The following is a 19,345-nucleotide window of genomic DNA, read 5'->3' on the forward strand; positions in this document are numbered from 1 at the left end:
AGATCAAAGTGACTTGTTCCAGAGTCAGGTGGGTGGGTATGCATCAAAGGCAAGACTTGTACCCAAGTCTTTCTGATTCCAAGGCAGACTCTCTATTCGTTCTCTATCTACATTTTATAGGTGAGGAAACAGATTCAGTGAAGTCGTTACTTATTCAGGGAAGTTGCTGTTTAGTAGTGTCTGATTCTTCATGACCTCATGGACCACAGCACACAGACCGTTTTACCCTCCATTATCTCCCAAAGTCTGTCAGAGCTCATGTTCATTGTTCCCATGACACTATCCAGCTCATCCTCTGCCATCCCCTTTTCCTTTTGTCTTTAATCTTCCCCAACATCAGGGGCTTTTCCAATGTGTCCTTTCTTCTCATTATGTGACCAAAGTATCTAAGTTTCAGCTTTAGTATTTGACCTTCTAGTGAACAGTCTGAATACTAAAATTCTTAGAATCAGATTGTGGATATGAACCCAGATCCCTCCTGATTCCAAGTCCAGTAGATTTCCCACCACCCCTGTGTTGGCTCATACTACAAAGGTTGGGAGGTGGAAATAGATACCTGGGACAGGCTGAAGAACTTTGAGAAGTGAAAATATCTCCAAACAGGCTCTATGGACAACATTATGATGGTCTGCTCTGCTGAGGACTATCTGGAAACAAAAAGGAGTCAGGATCTCATAGCCAAAAGGAATCTCAGAAGATAGAGTTGGAAGGTCACCTAGTCTAACTCCCTCATTTCACACACTAGAAAACTGAGAGCCACAGAGGGAGGTAATTCTCTCAGTTAGTTAGTGATAGTTCCAGGACTAGAACCCACATCTCTTAATTCCCAATCTTTTGCTTTTTCAAATGCATCACGTTAGCTCTGTTAGGATGAGGAGGGTCAATGACCCGAAATTTTGAGAGGAGAGTCCAAGGGAAGGACTCTTTATGGGCTTCTAGCAATGCATTTGGCTTCCCTCGCTTTCTCCCTCCCATTTCTCCCCCCTTCCCATCACCCTCTCAAACAGAAAAGCTGTAATCTCTTCTACTGGATCACTGTGTTTCAAATCAGCACAAGATTGCAGGTAGGAGCTCAATATTGGTGATAAATATATTTTATGAGTGTTTTTTTAAGGATATTTTCTTAAGGGCTGTTCCAATAAATAATTTACTAGGGCAGTGAAAGATGGAGGAAATGCTCAGGCTGCATCTCAGAGCACCTAAATGTTGAAGTTTATGGAACTCCAAGCAGCCCACAGCTATTTAAAAACTTTTGGGAAGGGATAATTCTCCCACATTACATTTTTAAAAAGGTTACAGCCCAGCATGTGGCTCCTCTCCAGCCTGTGAGTACAGCAGGCAGAATTCTGGGTTAGAGTATTCCATCTATCTTACATTTCTAGCACTGAAACATGGCTGAGTAGCACTGTAGTGGTAGGTACCCGGGAACAAGTAGAGAAGAATAAACATAGTCTAGGCCTTAGAGGCACTTACAGTCTTAAGGAAGGAAGGAAACAAGCATTTATTAAGCACCTACTATATGCCAGGCACTTGAAAAATATAACAACCTTGGGAGGAAGGTGCTATTATTATCCCCATTTTACAGTTGAGGAAACTGAGGCACATAGTAGTTAAGTGCCTTACCTGGATCACATAGCTAGTAAGTGTCTGAGGCCAGATTTGAACTCAGGTCTTCCTGACTCCAGGCCCAGTACTCTATCCACACTATACCACTTAGCGTTTCCACCTAGGGAAACAACAGCCCACCTATGAAGAAATTTTATATATATATACACACACATACGCATACACAGACATACATACATATACATGTATATGTGTGTGTACATATATGTACATATACACACATATACATACACACTTATACATAAACACATATTTCTCTATATACATATATATGCCTAAAACAGCATAGATAACAGAAGTATATGTATAACAGTGGGAAGAGGATTAAGAAGAAATCTGGATTTTCATTCTATATGTGACGGTTACTAGCTGTATGACCCTAGTCTGTTTCTTTATCTGTTAAGGGGGTATGCAACTTGTGGTTTAGAGCCCCAGAATCTATGCTTGCACAAACCAGGTTCAATCTTGGAGGATTGTCAAAAATCATTCTTTTTTTAAAATTTGGGCACCCACTCATATTTCCCCTTTGGAATACTCAGAATTTGCCCTACTTTGTTCCTATACAGCCTTCCCCTGAGACTATCAGACTATAATGAGTGTGGGTTTCCACTGATTTAGGTAAAAAGGTGCTAGCTCCTGTGCAAGCACTCAAAAAAACCCATATCAGATTCAAGATAGCCTTTATTTAGGGGGCAGCTAGGTGGCACGGTGGGTAGAGCACCAGCCCTGGAGTCAGGAGGACCTGAGTTCAAATCCAGCCTCAGATACTTGACACTTAGTAGCTGTGTGACCTTGGGCAAGTCACTTAACCCCAACTGCCCTGCCTTTCCTCCTCCGAAAAAAAAGCTTTATTAAAAGATAGCTTTTATGTCATCCCACTGAAAAAAAATTCAAAAAAGCAAAGGACTCAGTGGAACCTATAAATATCCTTAATTTTCTCTCTGGTGACTCAATCCTACCTTCTCCTCTCTACTCCTATGCAGGGGCCCACACAGTCCTCTAGATGCAGAGTAAGAACCTAGAGTTTGGACTCCTCCACCTCGAGCGGAGAACAAACTTGAGGTTACTAGAAAATTAATTCCTCGTCATCTAGCGAGGCCCAGTCTTCCCTAGGATTTCTATAGACCTCCAGATAGATAGTACCACTCTAAGCATGTGGTGCTTCCTGGAAAAGGAATTTTGTACTTGAGGTTGTTACAAAGGCAACCCCATTCCCGGTGGCCCTGCAAAGTCCGGATAATTCAGAGTAAGAGCAGAACTCCGGCTTTGTTTCCTTACATTACAGTCCAGTGGTTTTCTGAACTTCCAGCTGCAGGGCCCTATGCTTGCTCCTTTTCTCCCTAAGAGGTTTAGTTCAGGAAAAAAAAGCACTGTATAAAGCTCCCCCTGTGTTTCCTTCTCTAGGAACTCCTTCACTTCATTTGCATCATGTGCAATCCCTCTTTTTCTGATGCCATATGGTAGAAAGGTTCTACCATTGACTCTCCATGGTTGCTGTTACTGGTGGAGGTTGGGGGAAAGGGGAGAGTATGTCGATAGGCAGGCGTCATCCAACCCACCCCTTGGAACTCAGTCAGCTCTCAGATTTCTTAGCTTTGATGCCTTTATTGCTGATGCTTGCTAGATAGCTCTGTCTCTGTCTCTGCTTTTTCCTTTAACAGTTTTTTATTAATTAATTAATTAATTTTTAGTTTTAGTTTACAACATTCAGTTCCTCAAGTTTTTGAGTTTCAAATTTTCTCCCCCTCCCTTTCCTCCCCCATCCCCACCCAAGATGGCATGCAATCTGATATAGGTTCTACGGATACCTTCACACTAAACATATTTTCACAATAGTCAAGTTGTAAAGAAGAACTATAATCAATGGAAGGAACCATGAGAAAGAAGAAACAAAACAAATAAAAACAAACAAAAATAGAGAGAGCAAATAGTTTGCTTCAATCTGCATTAAGACTCTTAATTCTTTCTCTGAATGTGAATTACTTTTTCCATCATGAGTCTTTTGGAGCTGTCTTAGAACCTTGTATTGCTGAGAAGAGCCAAGTCTATCAAAGTACGTCAGGAGAGATACTGTGTGTCTGTAGTCATGTATATCTGTAATAATGTCCTCCTGGTTCTGCTCCCTTCACTCAGCATCAGATCATCTAAGTCTTTCCAGGTTATTATGAAGTCTGTCTGCTCCTCATTTCTTATTGCACAAGAGTATTCCATTACATTCATATACCACAACTTGTTTAGCCATTCCCCAATTGATGGGCATCCCCTTGATTTCCAATTCTTTGCCACCACAAAAAGAGCTGCTATAAATATTTTTATGATTCCTTTATGATTTATGATTCCACTTGTATGATTCCTTTGGGATACAGCCCTAGAAGTGGTATTTGCTGGGTCCAACCTAGTTATGTTGTTAAGCTGCCCAAACTCACACATTTTCAAGTGATTAATAATCATTCTATGCTAACCTCGGAAGTTTTATGAGGATCAAATGAGATACTTTGCAAATTGCACAGAGCTATATAAATGTCAATAAATTGGTTCAATGGTACTAGAAAGCTATTTGGAATTATGCTAAGAAAGTGACAAGAATGTCCATTCCTCTTGATCAAGAGATCCTAGGGCTAGGCTTATGACCCAGGGAGGTCAAAGACAAAGAAAGGTTGAATGTAAACCAAAATATTTGTAGCAGCACTTTTTGTAGTATAAGGAACTGAAAACAAAGTAGATGCTCATTGATGTGGAAATGCCTAAATGACTTGTAGTACATGAATATAAGGTTTGTGGGTTGGTTGGTTGTCCTTAGTTCTGGAAGAGGACCAAAATGACATCACTATGCTAGAGTCAAGTTTCAATGTGTCCAACTGTGGCTGATCAGACCAATGTGAGCCTGGAATGCTCTACCACAGGTCGGGCACAAACAGTCCGTGTGAACATTTGGGGTGGATATTCTAAACTTGCACATCCTGCTTTTCCTTTGAGCTGTTTCAGTTCTGCTTTGCTCATAGAACACAGCACCTTCTCTGACGTGGGCATGCCATCTGAGCAGACTTGTGCCAGTGTCTCCCATGTCACACAATTCCAAAGTTCTTAAGAGAGACCTTGAGAGTGTCCTTGTAGCGCATCTTCTGACCACCATGTGAACGCCTGCCTTATGTGTGAGTTCTCCATAAAACAGTCTTTTTGGCAAGCATACATTTTGAATTTGAACAACGTGGCCAGCCCATCAGAGCTGTGCTCTCTGAAGCAGAATTTGAATGCTCGGCAGTTTAGTTCGAGTAAGGACCTCAGTGTCTGGTACCTTATCCTGACAGGCGATCTTCAGAATCTTCCTAAGACAATTCAAATGTATATATGCATATGTTTATGTGTATATATGTATTTGTATATGTGCATATATGCATATATGAAACAGTAAGTATGATGAATACAGAGAAGCATGGGAAGATATATGAACTGATACAAAATGAAATAAGGAGGATCGGAAAAATGATTGGCACAATGACTACAAGAGTATAAATAGAAAGAACAACAGCAAAATAAATGAAACTGAATACAGTGAAAGTATAATGACCAAGTTTGGCCCCAAAGAAGAGATGAACATCCCCCCTTCTTTCTTTGTAGAGGTAGGTGACCAGGTTGTGAAACATTTTATATAATGTTAGACATCTATATAATGATGTATTGATTACTTTTGCTGAACTGTCTTTTTCTCTTTTTAAATTATTTGTCATAAAGGAGGCTCTCTGGGAGGGGTGGGGGAGAAGTATAATGGGTAGGTGATGTAAGAACAAAAGATAGCAAATAGCATTTTTAAAAAAGAAAATAGGCTGGAATCCAGGGCCTGGACTGAGTTGGAAACGAAGACAGGTACAGGTACTCTCTAAGTGCTTTCCTGTACCTGTGATTTTCTCACTTGTAAATAGTTGCCACCATTATTATTACTGCAAAGTTTTAAATGTTATTCTCAAGAAAACTGTCCTGTGTTGTGTTGCTTTCTATTGAAGTAAATAGTCAGTTCTAAATAAATGTCAATGAAGAGGGAGTCTTGCTTCAGTGTGATTGCATGGTTAAATGTATAGCCTTCCCGGGATTCTAATTGAACTTAAAGGGAGATAGGGATTCCGGTTAGTGATACCCTGACTGTAAGCCTGGCCTGGCCATCCTTATTATAATTATCATTATCACCTGTCCTGCCATCCTTGGGGGGGGCGGGGGGCGCGGGGCAGTGTCTGGAATCAAAAGACTCCATCTGAGAGTCCTACCTTGTAGGGGACCATCTACTTAAAACTGGAATGAGTCTTGGGGCAGTTCTGACCTGGATGGTGATTTAAGGGTGAGTCTCTCAAAAGTGCCTCACTAACCTCTAAGCAGTCAAGTCAGTCAGCAAGCATTTATTAGGTGCTTACTGTGTGCCAGGCATCGTACTAAGCACTTGGAATGCAAAGAAAGACAAAAACAATCCTTATCCTCAAGACACGTTGTTCTAATGGGGGAGACAACATGCAAAAATTTGTGCATATAAGATATACAGTGTAAATGGAACCTAACATCAAAGGGAAGGCTCTGGCAGTGGGATCAAGAAAGACCTCTGGTGGAAGATGGAATTTGGTCTGAGTCTTAAAAGAAGCCAAGGAAGCCAGAAGATAGAAGTGAGGCAGGAGAACATTCGAGGCATGGAGGATAGCTGGTGAAAATGTCTGGAGTTAGGGTTCTGCCAAACCTTACCTTAACCACAAGGCTGGACCAGGGACTCTCCTCATCAGCCACACCTCAGGAAGCATAGTCTCCTCTACCCTTTCCATTTCTTACTTACTAATAGATAACCAAATCAACATAACCTTTACTTTCTGAAAAGCACAACAGTTCTGACAATCTACTGCATTATGGTTCTACTATTTGCCTGCCTATCTATCTATCTATCTATCTACCTATCTATCTATCTACACATACAAACATATATAATGTATAATATTATACATGCACACATACACATATTTTAGACATGTCCAATGGAGGAATTTGTGTAATTTGATGAGGCATATTTATTACCATGGTTTTTTTTTCTTTCAGCACTGGGCAGTGAGGAGGGAGTAAAAATTGATTTTGTTCATTAAAAAAAAAATTTAATTTAAAAAGAGAAAAAAATCAAGCCTATTGCAACAGAAAGGTCTTAAAGGACATTGACCTGAGTCTAGAGGCAGCACAACATAGTGGACAGAGTATTGGGCTTAGAGTCAAGAGGACACCTGTCCGCATCCTGCTTGTATTTATAAGAGTGAGGGAGGTGGAGGAGTCAAAGATTTTCTAAAGTTTCTAGCTTGGGTGATTGGGAGGAATGATAGAGAAGCCAGGAGGAGGGAAAGGTTTAGGAGGAAAGATGATATGTTCAGTTTTGGATCTCTTAGGCTTGAGGGAGGTGGCTGGGGGGGGGGGTGCAATGGGATATCCAGGTGGTGAAATTTAACAGGTACTTGGAGATAAAACTAATTTAAGTTGGACTAGGCAGGCTGGTAACACAATCAATAGAGTGCCAGAGTCAAAGTTAAAATACAGCCTCAAATACTTATTAGCTGTGTGACCTTGGGCAAGTCACTTAAACTCGTTTTGCCATAGTTTCCTCAACTGCAAAATGGGGATTGTAATAGCACCTACCTAGGTTGTTGTGAGGATCAAATGAGATAATATTTGTTAAAAGTGCTTAGCACAGCGTATGGCCTATAACAGGCACCATATAAATACTTGCTCCCTTCTCTTCCCCCTAGACTACTAAGTAGCAAGTAGAAGTCCTTTCTGTACCAGCTTAAATAAAAGGATAATAAAGTTTGTAATTAGCACATCAATTATTTGTATTTATGGGGATGATTTTAACGTAATTGAAAACATATTTCCTTTTTAGTGGTAAAAAAAAATCATTTGAAATCTTGCCTACACTATTAAAGCCTTGGGAAAACCAAACAATAACAACAAAAACAAAAGCGTTTGAAAGGCTAACACACAAAAGAGGGATTAGACAGAATCAGGAGCAATGGGTAGAAGCTACCAGGAGGCCAAATTAGGACTAATAATTAGAACTGTTGACAAATGAAATAGGGTGCTTCAAGAGGTGCTCATTTCCTGATCACTTGTCAGGTTTGTTTTAGGGGGTTTCCTCTCTAGGATGGCTGGTGAGAGCCTTTTCAACTACAAATTTTGTAGTCCTCTGTCATTGTGTGAGAAGACTAATCTTCGCCTGTCTACCAGTCAAGTCAACAAGTATTTAGTAAGTGCTTCAGGTGTGTGCCTGGCACTGTGCTAAGCACTGGGGCCATAAATACAAATGGAAATAAAGACAGTCCCCACCCTCAGAGAATTTATATTCTAAAGGAAGAATACTACACACAATAGAAAGCTGAGAGGGAAAGGAAGGAAAAGCTGAAGGTGCCCAACTGGATTGGGGAGGGGTGGAAAGAATGGGAGAGAAAGTCCGGAGAGTACAACCTGAAGACGACTGAAGAAGTGGCTGGCCTGCATGCAAGAGTGTGGTAGTAAATGTTTAACAACTTGCTGGTGGGGTGGGGACCTGCAGGAAAATATACACATGACATGTTTAATTTGCATTATTAAAATGTTTTCCATCACTTTAAGTCTAGCCAATCGTTAAAAACAATAAATTAAGCCCTGATTTGTAATATTTGCTGATTTCTGTGGTGTAAATGTTCACGCTGAAAATTGAACAATCATCTCAATTGGCACACCCCTACCTGCATCCTCCTTAAAATGGAGGTTTTGAGAAGCAGGCCATCAGGAGAGGGTGCAGGGGCCTAGGGTACTTTTTAATGTGCAAAACCCAGGGCTGGAATGTTTCTATGGCATGTAGAGAAAGTCTGGAGAGGAATAAAGAGATCTGGACAGATTATTAAATTGTAATATTTTAAGGTTCACGAAGTTCTCATTATCTCATCAGATTCTCAGGACTATCTTGTGAGGAATTTGCTACAATTAATATTATCTCCATTTAGCGGTTAAGGTTCAGAGAGAGAAAAAGACTTGCCTGTGGTTACTTAGCTGGTAAATAGTAGAGGCTGGACTTAAAATCCAGGGCTTCCTGCCTCCATTCCCAGCCCTCTTTCCAATAAACCACTCTGCCTTCTCAAAGGGAGGCAGAAAGATTTTGAAATGATAAAATGCTTTTGGGATCCTATGCAAGTGGGCTTGTATGAAGGGTCTACTCTGGGTAACATCTTACCAAATGCTGATGTGATGGGTGTGTCCTGGCCTGCAGCAAAACACTTTTCCTGGGCTTAATGATCACATCACTGTTGGCATGCTCCAAGCCAAGATGAGTATGTTATTTCTGGCCAAGATGCACCAGATAGATGGGGCCATCTTCAGTCTTCCTGTATATCTTGCCACAGGATCCAGATGGCTGTAGAGGAGAGAGTGAGGTTGGTGACTTTGCGCAGCCCTCCCTCACTTAAATCCAATTCACTTGCAAGTCATAGTATCACATTCCTGATGTCATGGTCCTCTTTAAGAACAAAGGACAAGCAACAATACCTGATAGATATATGTAACAGTGGCTCCCTTGGCCCATACTTCCTGAAAGCCAGGTAGGTTACATTTCACCCCTCCACCAGGATTCTCTCATACCCTTAAGGAGGATCAGTCTCAGCCATTGGCTTCAGCCCCCGATGATAGTGTTCCCCCCAATTTTAGGGAGATCCTCTACTCCAGTTCTACTTAGTCATAGCTGGATTAACTTTTCCAAAGAAATATTTACTTCAAAGGTATAGCAAGGACAAATATTACCCCTAACACCTGGCAGCATAAGCTCTCCTCTCCTATCCCCACTTTAGTCTCTGGAAAGAGAAGGGAATTAAGTTTAGTTTAGCTCAATTCTTATATAATTTCACCAAGTTCCAAGTCTAAAGCCCCCTTGGCCTTAAGGTCCAGACTCCTTGGTTTCTCAGAGCTTCTTTGTTGGGCTGGCTGGCTCTACATCTGGCCTGGAACACTGATTCTGAGGTTATTGAGGATCCCGGCACTGCCTGTGCTTAGAATTGAAAAGGACAATGAAATGGACCAAAACTGCAAGTACATTTCTCAGAGGCCTAAAAGGAGGGAGGGGAAGATAGTTTTTCTCCTTACTACCCCAGGTCATGGTCCCCTGGTGTGGATGAACTTCACCCTTTCTGGATGCAGCGGGGAAAGAGAGAGCAAAACTGTCCTGGTCTGGTAGTGTTAAAGACACAGCTAATGGAAACACCACATTCCCCTCATGGTAGGGGAATGCCGAGTATCTTCCCCAGAAGCGGGGTGCCCTCATCGTAGGTGAATTGGGCACCCTCATTATACATAGAAAAGAGCAACTAAATCCAGTAAAGATTTGGGAAATCAACCTTCAGGCTACCAAAGTCATTACAAGATCAAATGAGATAAAGTATATAAAGTGCTTTGCAAACCCTAAAGTGCCCTATAAATGTTAGCAAAGATGATGATAAAGAAGATGGAATGTCTGAGCTGGAAGGGAATTTAAGGACCTAGTACAATCCTGTCATTTTTCAGATAAAGAAACTGAGCCCTAGAGATGTGAAGGAACTAAGTGTGAGGGCACACAAGGAGTCACTAGCAGCACTGGAATCTTGGAAAATTTAAGTAACAAGGACAAAGAGAATTCAGTACAAGGATCTCAGGATGTGTGATCTAGAGATATTTAGGGGGACAGAGCAAAGGGGCAATTCCATGCAACATGAGCAGGCAGTTTCAAACCTTCTGGTCTTGTGTACGCTTTTTTTTTCTGCTGGTGGCTATCCATACCCATGGCCTCACAAGAAGCCTCACAATCTTGGGGTTGTGAGCCACAAAAGCATGAAAATAGCTACAGTTCTTCAGGGACCATCTCAAGGACACTTAGTGAATGTTAAGCCTGTTGAATTATCCGGATCATAAGAAACATATTTTAATACCCATTACCACAACTCCTTGTGTGACACAGTGGTAAAAGCTCTCATCCTGAAATCAGGAGACCTGGATTCAGGATCCGGCCCTGCCACTTGTGACCTTGGGTAAATCACATAACCCCTCTGAGCCTCAGTTTCCTCAACTCGAAAATGGAGATAATAACATTTGAAATCTTATAGGGTTGTTGTGAGAAAAGTTCTTTTTAACCCTGACAGTGTAATGGAAAGTGTGGTCAAGGTTATTATTAATTATTATTATTGCCACAGAATTCTGGCTCAAAATGAATGGCAGCTGTAGTACAGCGGAAAGAAACTAGACTAGGAGTCTTAGTTTTATCACAACCAGCTGTGTGACCATACTTAAGTCACTTCCCCTCTCTGGGCCTCAGTTTCTCTCTCTGTAAAATAAGGAAGTTGGGCTTAGTGATCTCTAGGGTCTCTTCTAGCTCTAAGCCCTATGTACCTTTTAATTAAAATGATAATTTGTGAATCTTAAGTATTTGTGGTGTCCAGTGACACTGGCCTTTTGGCTGTTCCAAGAACAAGACACTCCAGCTCCAGGCATTCTCTCTTTGCTGTCTCCCATGCCTGGAAGGCTCTCCCTCTTCCTCTCTGACTACTGACCTCACTGGCTTCATTTAAGTCCTAACTAAAATCCCACCTTTAACAGGAAGCCTTCCCTATCCCTTCTTAATCCTAGGACCTTCCTTCTTTTAATTAATTCCTACTTATCTTGCGTATAGCTTGCTTTGTATATATTTGTTTGCATGTTGTCTCCTTCATTAGATTGTATGCGCCTTGAGGGCAGGGACTGTCTTTTGCCTCTTTTTGTATGCTCAGTGCTTAGTACAGTGCCTGGTACACAGTAGGTACTTAATAGGTGTTTATTGAATGTATGTTCCAGGCATGATGTTTTGGAGTATTCAGAGATAAAAATGAAACAGTTCCTGTCCTTAAAGAGCTTGGCACAACAGCCTCCTACTGAATAGGGAACAGTTCACATTTGATCTAGCACTTAGAGTATTTAAAACATGCTTCAAAAGCCCATTTTGAGGAAAAAAACATAGGGTCCGAGGGTTTAGAGGTAGAAAGGGCTTTAGAAATTATTTAGTCTAACCTTCTCTTTTTATAGATGAAGAAATAAAGGCTCAGAGAAGGTAAATGACTTTGTCTGAGGCAGAATTAGTAAGTGGCAAAGCCAGTATTTGAACCCAGGTGTCCTGACACACTGCAGAAATTTAACCAAGGTTTCAGCATAAGATGTGAAGATTTCAACTGGCTTGCATCTAGACTCATTGAGAATATACATTCCCTTATCACTTTAAGGTTCTCAAAGCACTTTCCCTACAACTGAGATATAGATATTATTTTTCTCATTTCACATATAAGGAACACAAGGCTCAGAAAGGACAATTAATTTGCTCACATTTGCACAGCTAACAGGTGTCAAGGCAAGAATTTGAATCCCCAGATTTCCTGACTCTTAAGTTTAACAGATCTTTTTCCCCTTAAAAACAGAAGATCTTACCGATACTTTTTTATCGGTTTTTCTTTATACTGTCACTATTCAATAAACCCCACCCCCATCATAGAACCTTCTCTAATAACCAAAAAAAGTTAAGTCCCTAATTTCCTTCCCCAACAAAACACCCCTACAATATGAGGACTACAATATGAGGACAGCACAAGCAACAATTCAAACCCACAGACCACTGTCTCTATGTGAAGAAAGGAAGTGAGTTTCACGATTGATTTTCTGGTATCAAAATTAGGTGTTGTATACAGACTAAATTTGATGTCTTTTAATGTTTGTGACTATTTCCATTTTTCTTTGACTCCTCAGGATTTAGCACAGTGCTCAGTAAATAGTAGGTGCTTAATAAATGCTTATGATTTTTATTTACATTATTGTAGTCAATGAATATGTTGGTCTTTTGGTTTGTCTCATTTTGTTTTGGATCAGTGTCATAATATAGTCTGAGTGAGGCTCAGGAGTCCAGGATGCATGACAAGGAGTGGGTGGCAGTTTCTGGTGGGTGGCGGTTTCTGTTATGTGCCACTTATGTTTCTGGAGGGAACTGAATTTAGTTCTAAGGGTACAATGGGCAGATGACAAAGCCCAAAAGTCCTTTAGGTGCATTGGTAGGTCTCCTGTTCTCTCTACTTATATTTCTCTTCCTTTAAGGCCAAGCTCTCGCCTTGTCTCTTCTATGAAGCCTTCCCTGACTGCACCAACTTTAAAATGATCTCTTCCTCCATAGAAGTTATTGTATATACCTCTCTTTTGGCACTTAGTAATGCTACCTTGAATCATTATTAAAGCATTTATATATCCTATTTTTCTAACTACATCATGAGATCCTGGATGGCAGAAAGCATTTTTCATACCTCTTTTATTCCCTGAACCTAGCATAGGGCCTTACCTAGGAGAGTATAATCTAAAAAGTATTTCTGTATACATAGATCTGATCAGCTCATGCCTCAGCTCAAAAAACTTAAGGGCATGAATTTAGAGCATGGAGGTCATCTGTTTTCATCTCCTAATTTGATAGATAAGGAAACTGAGATCCACAGAAGAGAAATGACTTGCCCAAGGTTACACAGGTAGTAAAAAGGCAGAGTCAGGATTCAAACCCAGGTCCTCTGACTCTATATCCAAAGATCTCTCTCTTCTACCATGCTTCAGTGGCTCCCTCAACTGTACCAAGTAAAACGTAGACTCCACAGCCTGGTATTGAAGGCCTGCCAACAATCTTGACCCACCTTCCTTTTCCAGTCTTATGTCATATCACTTCTCTTCTTTCATTCTGTGCCTTTAAACTCTGCCACTCCTTGTCTCCCCCACCCTGAATATTCTCTGCCCTTTTCTGTCTTTACTGTGACTGTTCCCTGTCCCTGGAAAGTCCTTTCTCCTCCCTCTGCCTACCCGATTCCTGCCCATCGCTTAAAGGCCAACTCAGATGCCATTATCTGCAGAAAATCTTACCTGATCCTCCTATGTTAGTAGTGACTTTTCCTCCCACCCTTCGCGTTAAATTTTGTTTCTACATCTCTAGTGCATTTATCACATAATACTGTGTTTTATAGCTGACAGTATTTGAGTCTTAACTCTCCAATGGACTGTGAGCTCCACAAGGGTCGGGTCCAGGGGTGTGCTAGAGCCAAGTCACACTAGCTTTTGAGAGACAATTGTTCAATTTTCAATGTGAGCATTTATACCTCAGAATCAGCAAATGTTACAAATCATCTATTGTTTTGTTGATTGTCTAGTCTTAAGAAATGATGGAGAAAATCTTAATAATTCAGATTAAATTTAAAAGTGTATTCTGAGTTTTGGGAGAATTGGTCGTTAAACATTTACCAGCACATCCCTAGAAGGGTTGTTTCTTATCTAAACTTTGTCTTTCCCACACACACACCCTATGATTTAGCCACACTGGCCTACTTGCCGCTCTTCAAACACAGCACTCCACCTCCTGAATGTACCTTTCCACTCTATCTCTCAGGCCCTCTTTCCTTTGACTTCTTAACTTCCCTGGCTTCCTTTAAGACTTGGCTCAAATTTCACCTTCAGGAGTCCTTTCTTGGTCCCTCCTTGTGGCTAGTTCATTCCCTCTGAGATTACCTTCCATTTCCTCTGCATGTATCTTGTATGCACACCATTATTTACATCTCCTCCATTAGAAATTAAGAGCCTTGAGGGCAGGATAGTATTTTTTCCTCCCTTTCTTTGGCTCCCCAGTGCTTAGCACTATGCCTGGCACATAGAAAGTATTAATAAATTGACTGCCTAGGGTAGTTGCTCTGCATACAGTAGGTGCTAATATATGCTTATTGATTTATTGAATTGTTGGTGTCACAAGGAGAGGAGTAACTATGGTTTCAAAATGTTTCAAAAATCCGGGGAATGAGGGATGTCTGACTTCATGACTGCTTGAAAACTCAAGAAAACTTCCTGAGAGCAAACTTCTGGACAATGTCAGTGCTTTAGGAGGAAGCTTTGGCTAAGACCTTGGTAGTGGGAGGAAGTCAGTTTGCTTATCTTTCTTTTTCAAGATGGAAGCATTATTAAAATTCTGTAAGATTTCCTTTGTTCTCATTATATGGAGAACAGGCCTAGAGAAACTTCTTTTAAAAAGAACCTTCTTCCTACCTGTAAAATGCTCCATCCAAGCTCTAATGAACTCTGCCTGCTGAACTCATTTTCAATTCAATTTAGCCATCATTTATGAAGCCCTCAATGTATGCAAAGCCCTGCTCTGGGCTCAGGAGGAGAGAGAAAGTTTAGAAAAGACAGTACCTGCCCAACATGGAGCTTGTAGTCTAGTTGGGAGATAAGACACAAATAAAGGTAAATCTAACAGAGTACTCAAAATTAAACTACAACCACAATTCAGGGCCTTAATATTTTTGTCAAAGGCTACTAAATGTTCCCTAAATTTAACTCTCCATTTTTCCCTCAGGCATTAGGTGAAACTGTTCCCCTATTTCTGGAATGCACTTCCTGCTCATCTCCATATCTGCTTTTTCGTCTTTCAAGGTTCATATCAGTGACAACTTCTCCATGAAGCCTTTTCTCCTCACTGCAGGGGATTAGTCTCCCTTCCTTCCCAATTTATGTTCTTCTATATTTGTGTGTGTGCGTGTGTGTGTGTGCGTATATATATGTTCTGGCCCCCACAAAAGAATGTAAGTTCCTAGAGGGCAGGGCTTCTTTGTAACACTTTTTTTTGTCTTCATAACCCCTTTGGGAGTCTCAGTAGCACTCATAATATATGCTTGTTGAATTAAACTTAATTAGATAAGTGCAGACAAGATGCTGTTAGATCCAAAAAGGAAAAAAGTCATTATCAAAATAAATATGTAGACTTTGAGTTGGATTTTTAAAGGATGGCTAGAAATTCAACATAAATGGGGGAGGAAGGACATGCTAGGTAGAGGAAACAGCATTAGCAAAGGCACCAGGGCAGACATGCGGGATAGCAAATAGTCTATTTTGGCTGGAGTTTGTCATTCTTAGTGAGGGAGTAGTGAGGTACAAGGCTGTTGTGGGCATTGAATGCCACGAATTTAGCAGGCAATAGGATTTTGAGCATTGGTATTACACGGTCAGATTTGTACATGAAGAACACAGTGACATAGTGATATGAAGCAGGAATCAGAAAGGGAAGAGACTGGTGACAGTGAGACGGCAGGAGGTTTTGAGCCAGAAGATTCTCTGCCATTAAGTTGTTATGTGACCTTGGGAAAGTCACATCCACTCTGGCTGGGCCTAGGTTTCCTTATAACAATCACTAACATTTACATAGTGTTTTAAGGTTTCTTAAATGCTTTACATGTATGATCTTATTTGATCCTTACAATAACCCTGTGAAGTAGGTACTACAGGCATTATTTTTATTTCCATTTTTACAGATTTGGAAGAGAGGATAGGTGACTGGTTACACAGCTAGTGTGAAAGCAGACATTCAAATACTGACTCCAAGTTTTGTTCTTTTTCTACTACCTGATGCTGTCATCTGTATGATGAGGAGATTTAGATGATCTCTGGTATCTTTTCTAGCTTTGATATCCTATGTTCTAATATCTCTTTTAGGATTGCAGTTAAGAACACTATTAAACATAGTTCATCAATTGGGGGAAGGAAGGAAATAAGCATTTATTAAGCACCTACTATGTGCCAGACATGGTGCTAAGTGCCGTACAGATATTATCTCAGTTGTTCTTCCCAACAACCCTGTGAGGTAGGTGCTATTATGATCCCTATTTTCCAGTTGAGGAAACTGAGGCAGAGAACCATTAAATGACATGCTCAGGGTCATACAACTAGTAAGTGGCTAAGGTCGTATTTGAACTCAGGTCTTCCTGACTCCTGGGTCAGTGCTGCTGTAAGAGCTGGGAATATAAATAGAAAAGCAAGACAGACCCTTATCTCAAGGAGCTCACACGCTAAAAAGTGGAGATAACAAATACAGGAGGCTTCAGCTGGAAATCATATGAAAAGGCCCCATGGTCCTTAGGATGCAGTGACAAAGCAGAAAGTAATGCATTTTCTTTAATATAATTTTCATTAAAAAAAAGGTAGGTAGATTTTTTTTTATCATGTTGAACCATTTGACAGTGCCAAAGATTTTGGGGAGCATTTTATTTTCCCAATTTCCTTCAGGTCTCTGCTAAATTCTCATCTTTTGCAAGAAGCCTTTCCTGATCCCCCTTAATGCTAGTGCCTTCCCCCAATATCATCTCCAATTTATTCACTATATATTGTTGTTTGCAGTCTTGTCTTCCCCATTAGACTGTGAGCTCCTTGAGAGCAATGAGAATTTTCTTTGTCTTTCTATCTTCAGCCTGGCATTAAATAAATATAATAAGTGTCTGGCATTGATAAATGCTTATTGACTTGAGTCTAGGTTTTCAGGAGCTATGGCTGCTGATGAATAGGTTGCAGTTGCTAGGTTCTGTCTCCACAGGGATTGTTTCAGTGCATGATGGCTTCTGGTGCTGGAACGAAAGCCAGGCTGTGGGTCCAGAGGCATTACTATTCTTGAGGCTCTTGGGCTCAGGGTCCTGGGCTGTCTTCAACAGAGTCTGGGAGCAAGTGGTTATTTATTAAAAACCATGCCAGGTACTAAGCCAAAGTGCTGAGGGTACAAAGACAAGAAGTGAAAAAAGTCCCTACCTTCAAGGATTTTGTATTTTACAGAGTAGCACAGAGAAGTACTTTTGGTAGAAGCTAATTGTTCTAAGAGGCAGGGGTGAAGGCCAGCATGTCAATTATAGGGGACAGCCTGTGCCAAGGCACAAAGTAGGAAAATGGAACATCCATCCTGTGTGAGGAACAGGAAGAACAGTTTGGTTAAAATGGACAAATAAAGCATTAAGTATGCTTACTAAATGCAAAGCACTGTCCTAAATGCTGGGGATACAAATGGAAAAGAAAGACAGTTTCAGCTCTCAGAAGAGCCCTCCTTCTAATAGGGGAGACAACTCATATGGAAAGTTTCAGCTGCAAGTCAGATAGAAAAGTCTCACAATCCTTAGGGGGAAGTGACAAAGCATCGCGACTGCTCCTTCTCCAATGTCATTTCTACTGATCAAAATCATATCAGTTTCTGCTTAGCACAGTTCCTGGCATATAGTAGACACTTAGTCAATTGAACTATATGACAACGTAAGAACTTTGCTTTCTGGGTCTTCAGGGGCCAGTAGCCCCCGCAGGAGAGGGTGTCAGGCAGCATCTCCATTGGGGTAGGTGAGGCAGAGGCGAAGGTGAGCATGCCAGTCATGGGGGACAGCCTGTGCGCGACGTCCTGCGTGAGGAATAGGAAGGACCGTTTGGCCATCTGTCCTATTCTGGGCTGGAAGCATTGCTATTCCCAAGACTCTTGGGTTCAGGATCCCGGGCTGTCCAACAGGATCCAAAGGGAGCCAGGTGGTGGTCTGATTCTCCGGTCGCCTCCTACTTCTCCCTCGGAGTGCTTTGCTGCTTTACCTAGGCTGGTTGGCCTGCCCTTCGTGGACATACATGTTACATATAGGATACCAGATGAAGGGCCTGATGAGGGGTTAGACCCACCAACAACTGTTTGGCATTTTAAGACCTTCACAATTAAGCCTTCACCAGACATATCTATTTCTTATCCGAACTTGGGAAAAACACCCAGTATCGTTGACCCGCAAAAGCTGGTGAGAAACCCCGAAGACTCTTCCTCCGCAGGGTCTCCTTTCCCTCCCAGGTTGGATCAGCAGGTAAGAAACAGCAACGCTGTCGTAAAAGAGAGGCACTTTCCGGCGGGGCTTCCTTTTACTGCAGTGTGGCACGCCACTTTTCCTACTCCCGGGCCGCGGTGCGGCGGCGGCGTGCTTTGCGGCAGTGTGGCCCCACGGGCAGCGGCGGAAGAGGAATCGAGAACCAAACGTTGAGCGTTCTGGCGGCGGTGGGTCTCGGAAATTATGGACGTAGGCGAGCTGCTGAACTACCAGGTGAGAGGTGGCCTCAGAGAGGATTTTGGGTGAGGGGCGGGCCGGTGGGTTTTCCTCTCTCGTCACGGAGGAGGCCCCCGCGGCCTGACGCTTTCTCCCGAGCGGTGTCTGGGACCTTGTGCTGAACACTCGCTCTCTTCGCGGTTCCCTACCCCTCGGACCCGGCGCAAGCGCAGAGGGGGGCCTTACCCCGAGGTCCCCGGCCCCCCTGCCCCACGCTAGGCCCCTGGAGGACTGGCGCATCTTCTGCTGTGGAAGTTCCCCACAAGAGGCCACGCCGGCCGTAATTACGAAGTGGAAAGAGACCTGGATTTAAAGCCAGAAGACGCGGACTCGAGTTCTAGTGGTACAACTTGTACAAGACGTGTGACCTTGGGCAATTCACTTCCCCTCCCCTCGCCTCGGTTTCCTCCCTCGCCGCCCCCAGTGAAATGAGACGGTTGGGCTAGGTGGTCTCTTCCTGCTCTGCCTCTCTGTCCCATAGGGTCCCTTAGAACTTTGACATTTCATGGGCTGTTCCTTAAAAAGTCCCTTTCAGTTCTGGCTTCTGCTTGGATGCGGGTCGGCATTTCAGCCCCCACAGCTCCCAGACTCATCCCTCCACCAAACTTTAACGAGGGTACCACCATCCTTCCGGCCACCCAGTTTTGCAGCCTTGGAGGCGTCTTGACTTCTCTCTTTCAGCCCCTGTGTACAGTTAGATGGGAAGTCTAGTCCATTCATTCTAATACCCCCCTTCGCTCCCCCCACAGACACACCCATGGCCACGGTCCTAGTTTCAAGCCCTCATCACCTCCAAT

The 19,345-nt window shown here is 42.2% G+C and overlaps 1 protein-coding gene across 1 annotated transcript in view; it reads left to right on the forward strand.

Moving 5' to 3' along the window:
* Window positions 1-18,422: 18,422 nt before the first annotated feature.
* CTNNBL1 (catenin beta like 1) overlaps window positions 18,423-19,345 on the forward strand; it is a gene marked incomplete in the record, with an annotated part of 170,142 nt that continues 169,219 nt past the window's right edge. Inside the window, 1 exon segment of the mRNA XM_036749174.1 lies at window positions 18,423-18,545. Within this exon segment, the coding sequence (XP_036605069.1) occupies window positions 18,516-18,545 (30 nt within the window).

The sequence above is a fragment of the Trichosurus vulpecula genome, chromosome 3 (genome assembly GCF_011100635.1).
Source record: "Trichosurus vulpecula isolate mTriVul1 chromosome 3, mTriVul1.pri, whole genome shotgun sequence".
NCBI lineage: Eukaryota > Metazoa > Chordata > Mammalia > Diprotodontia > Phalangeridae > Trichosurus > Trichosurus vulpecula.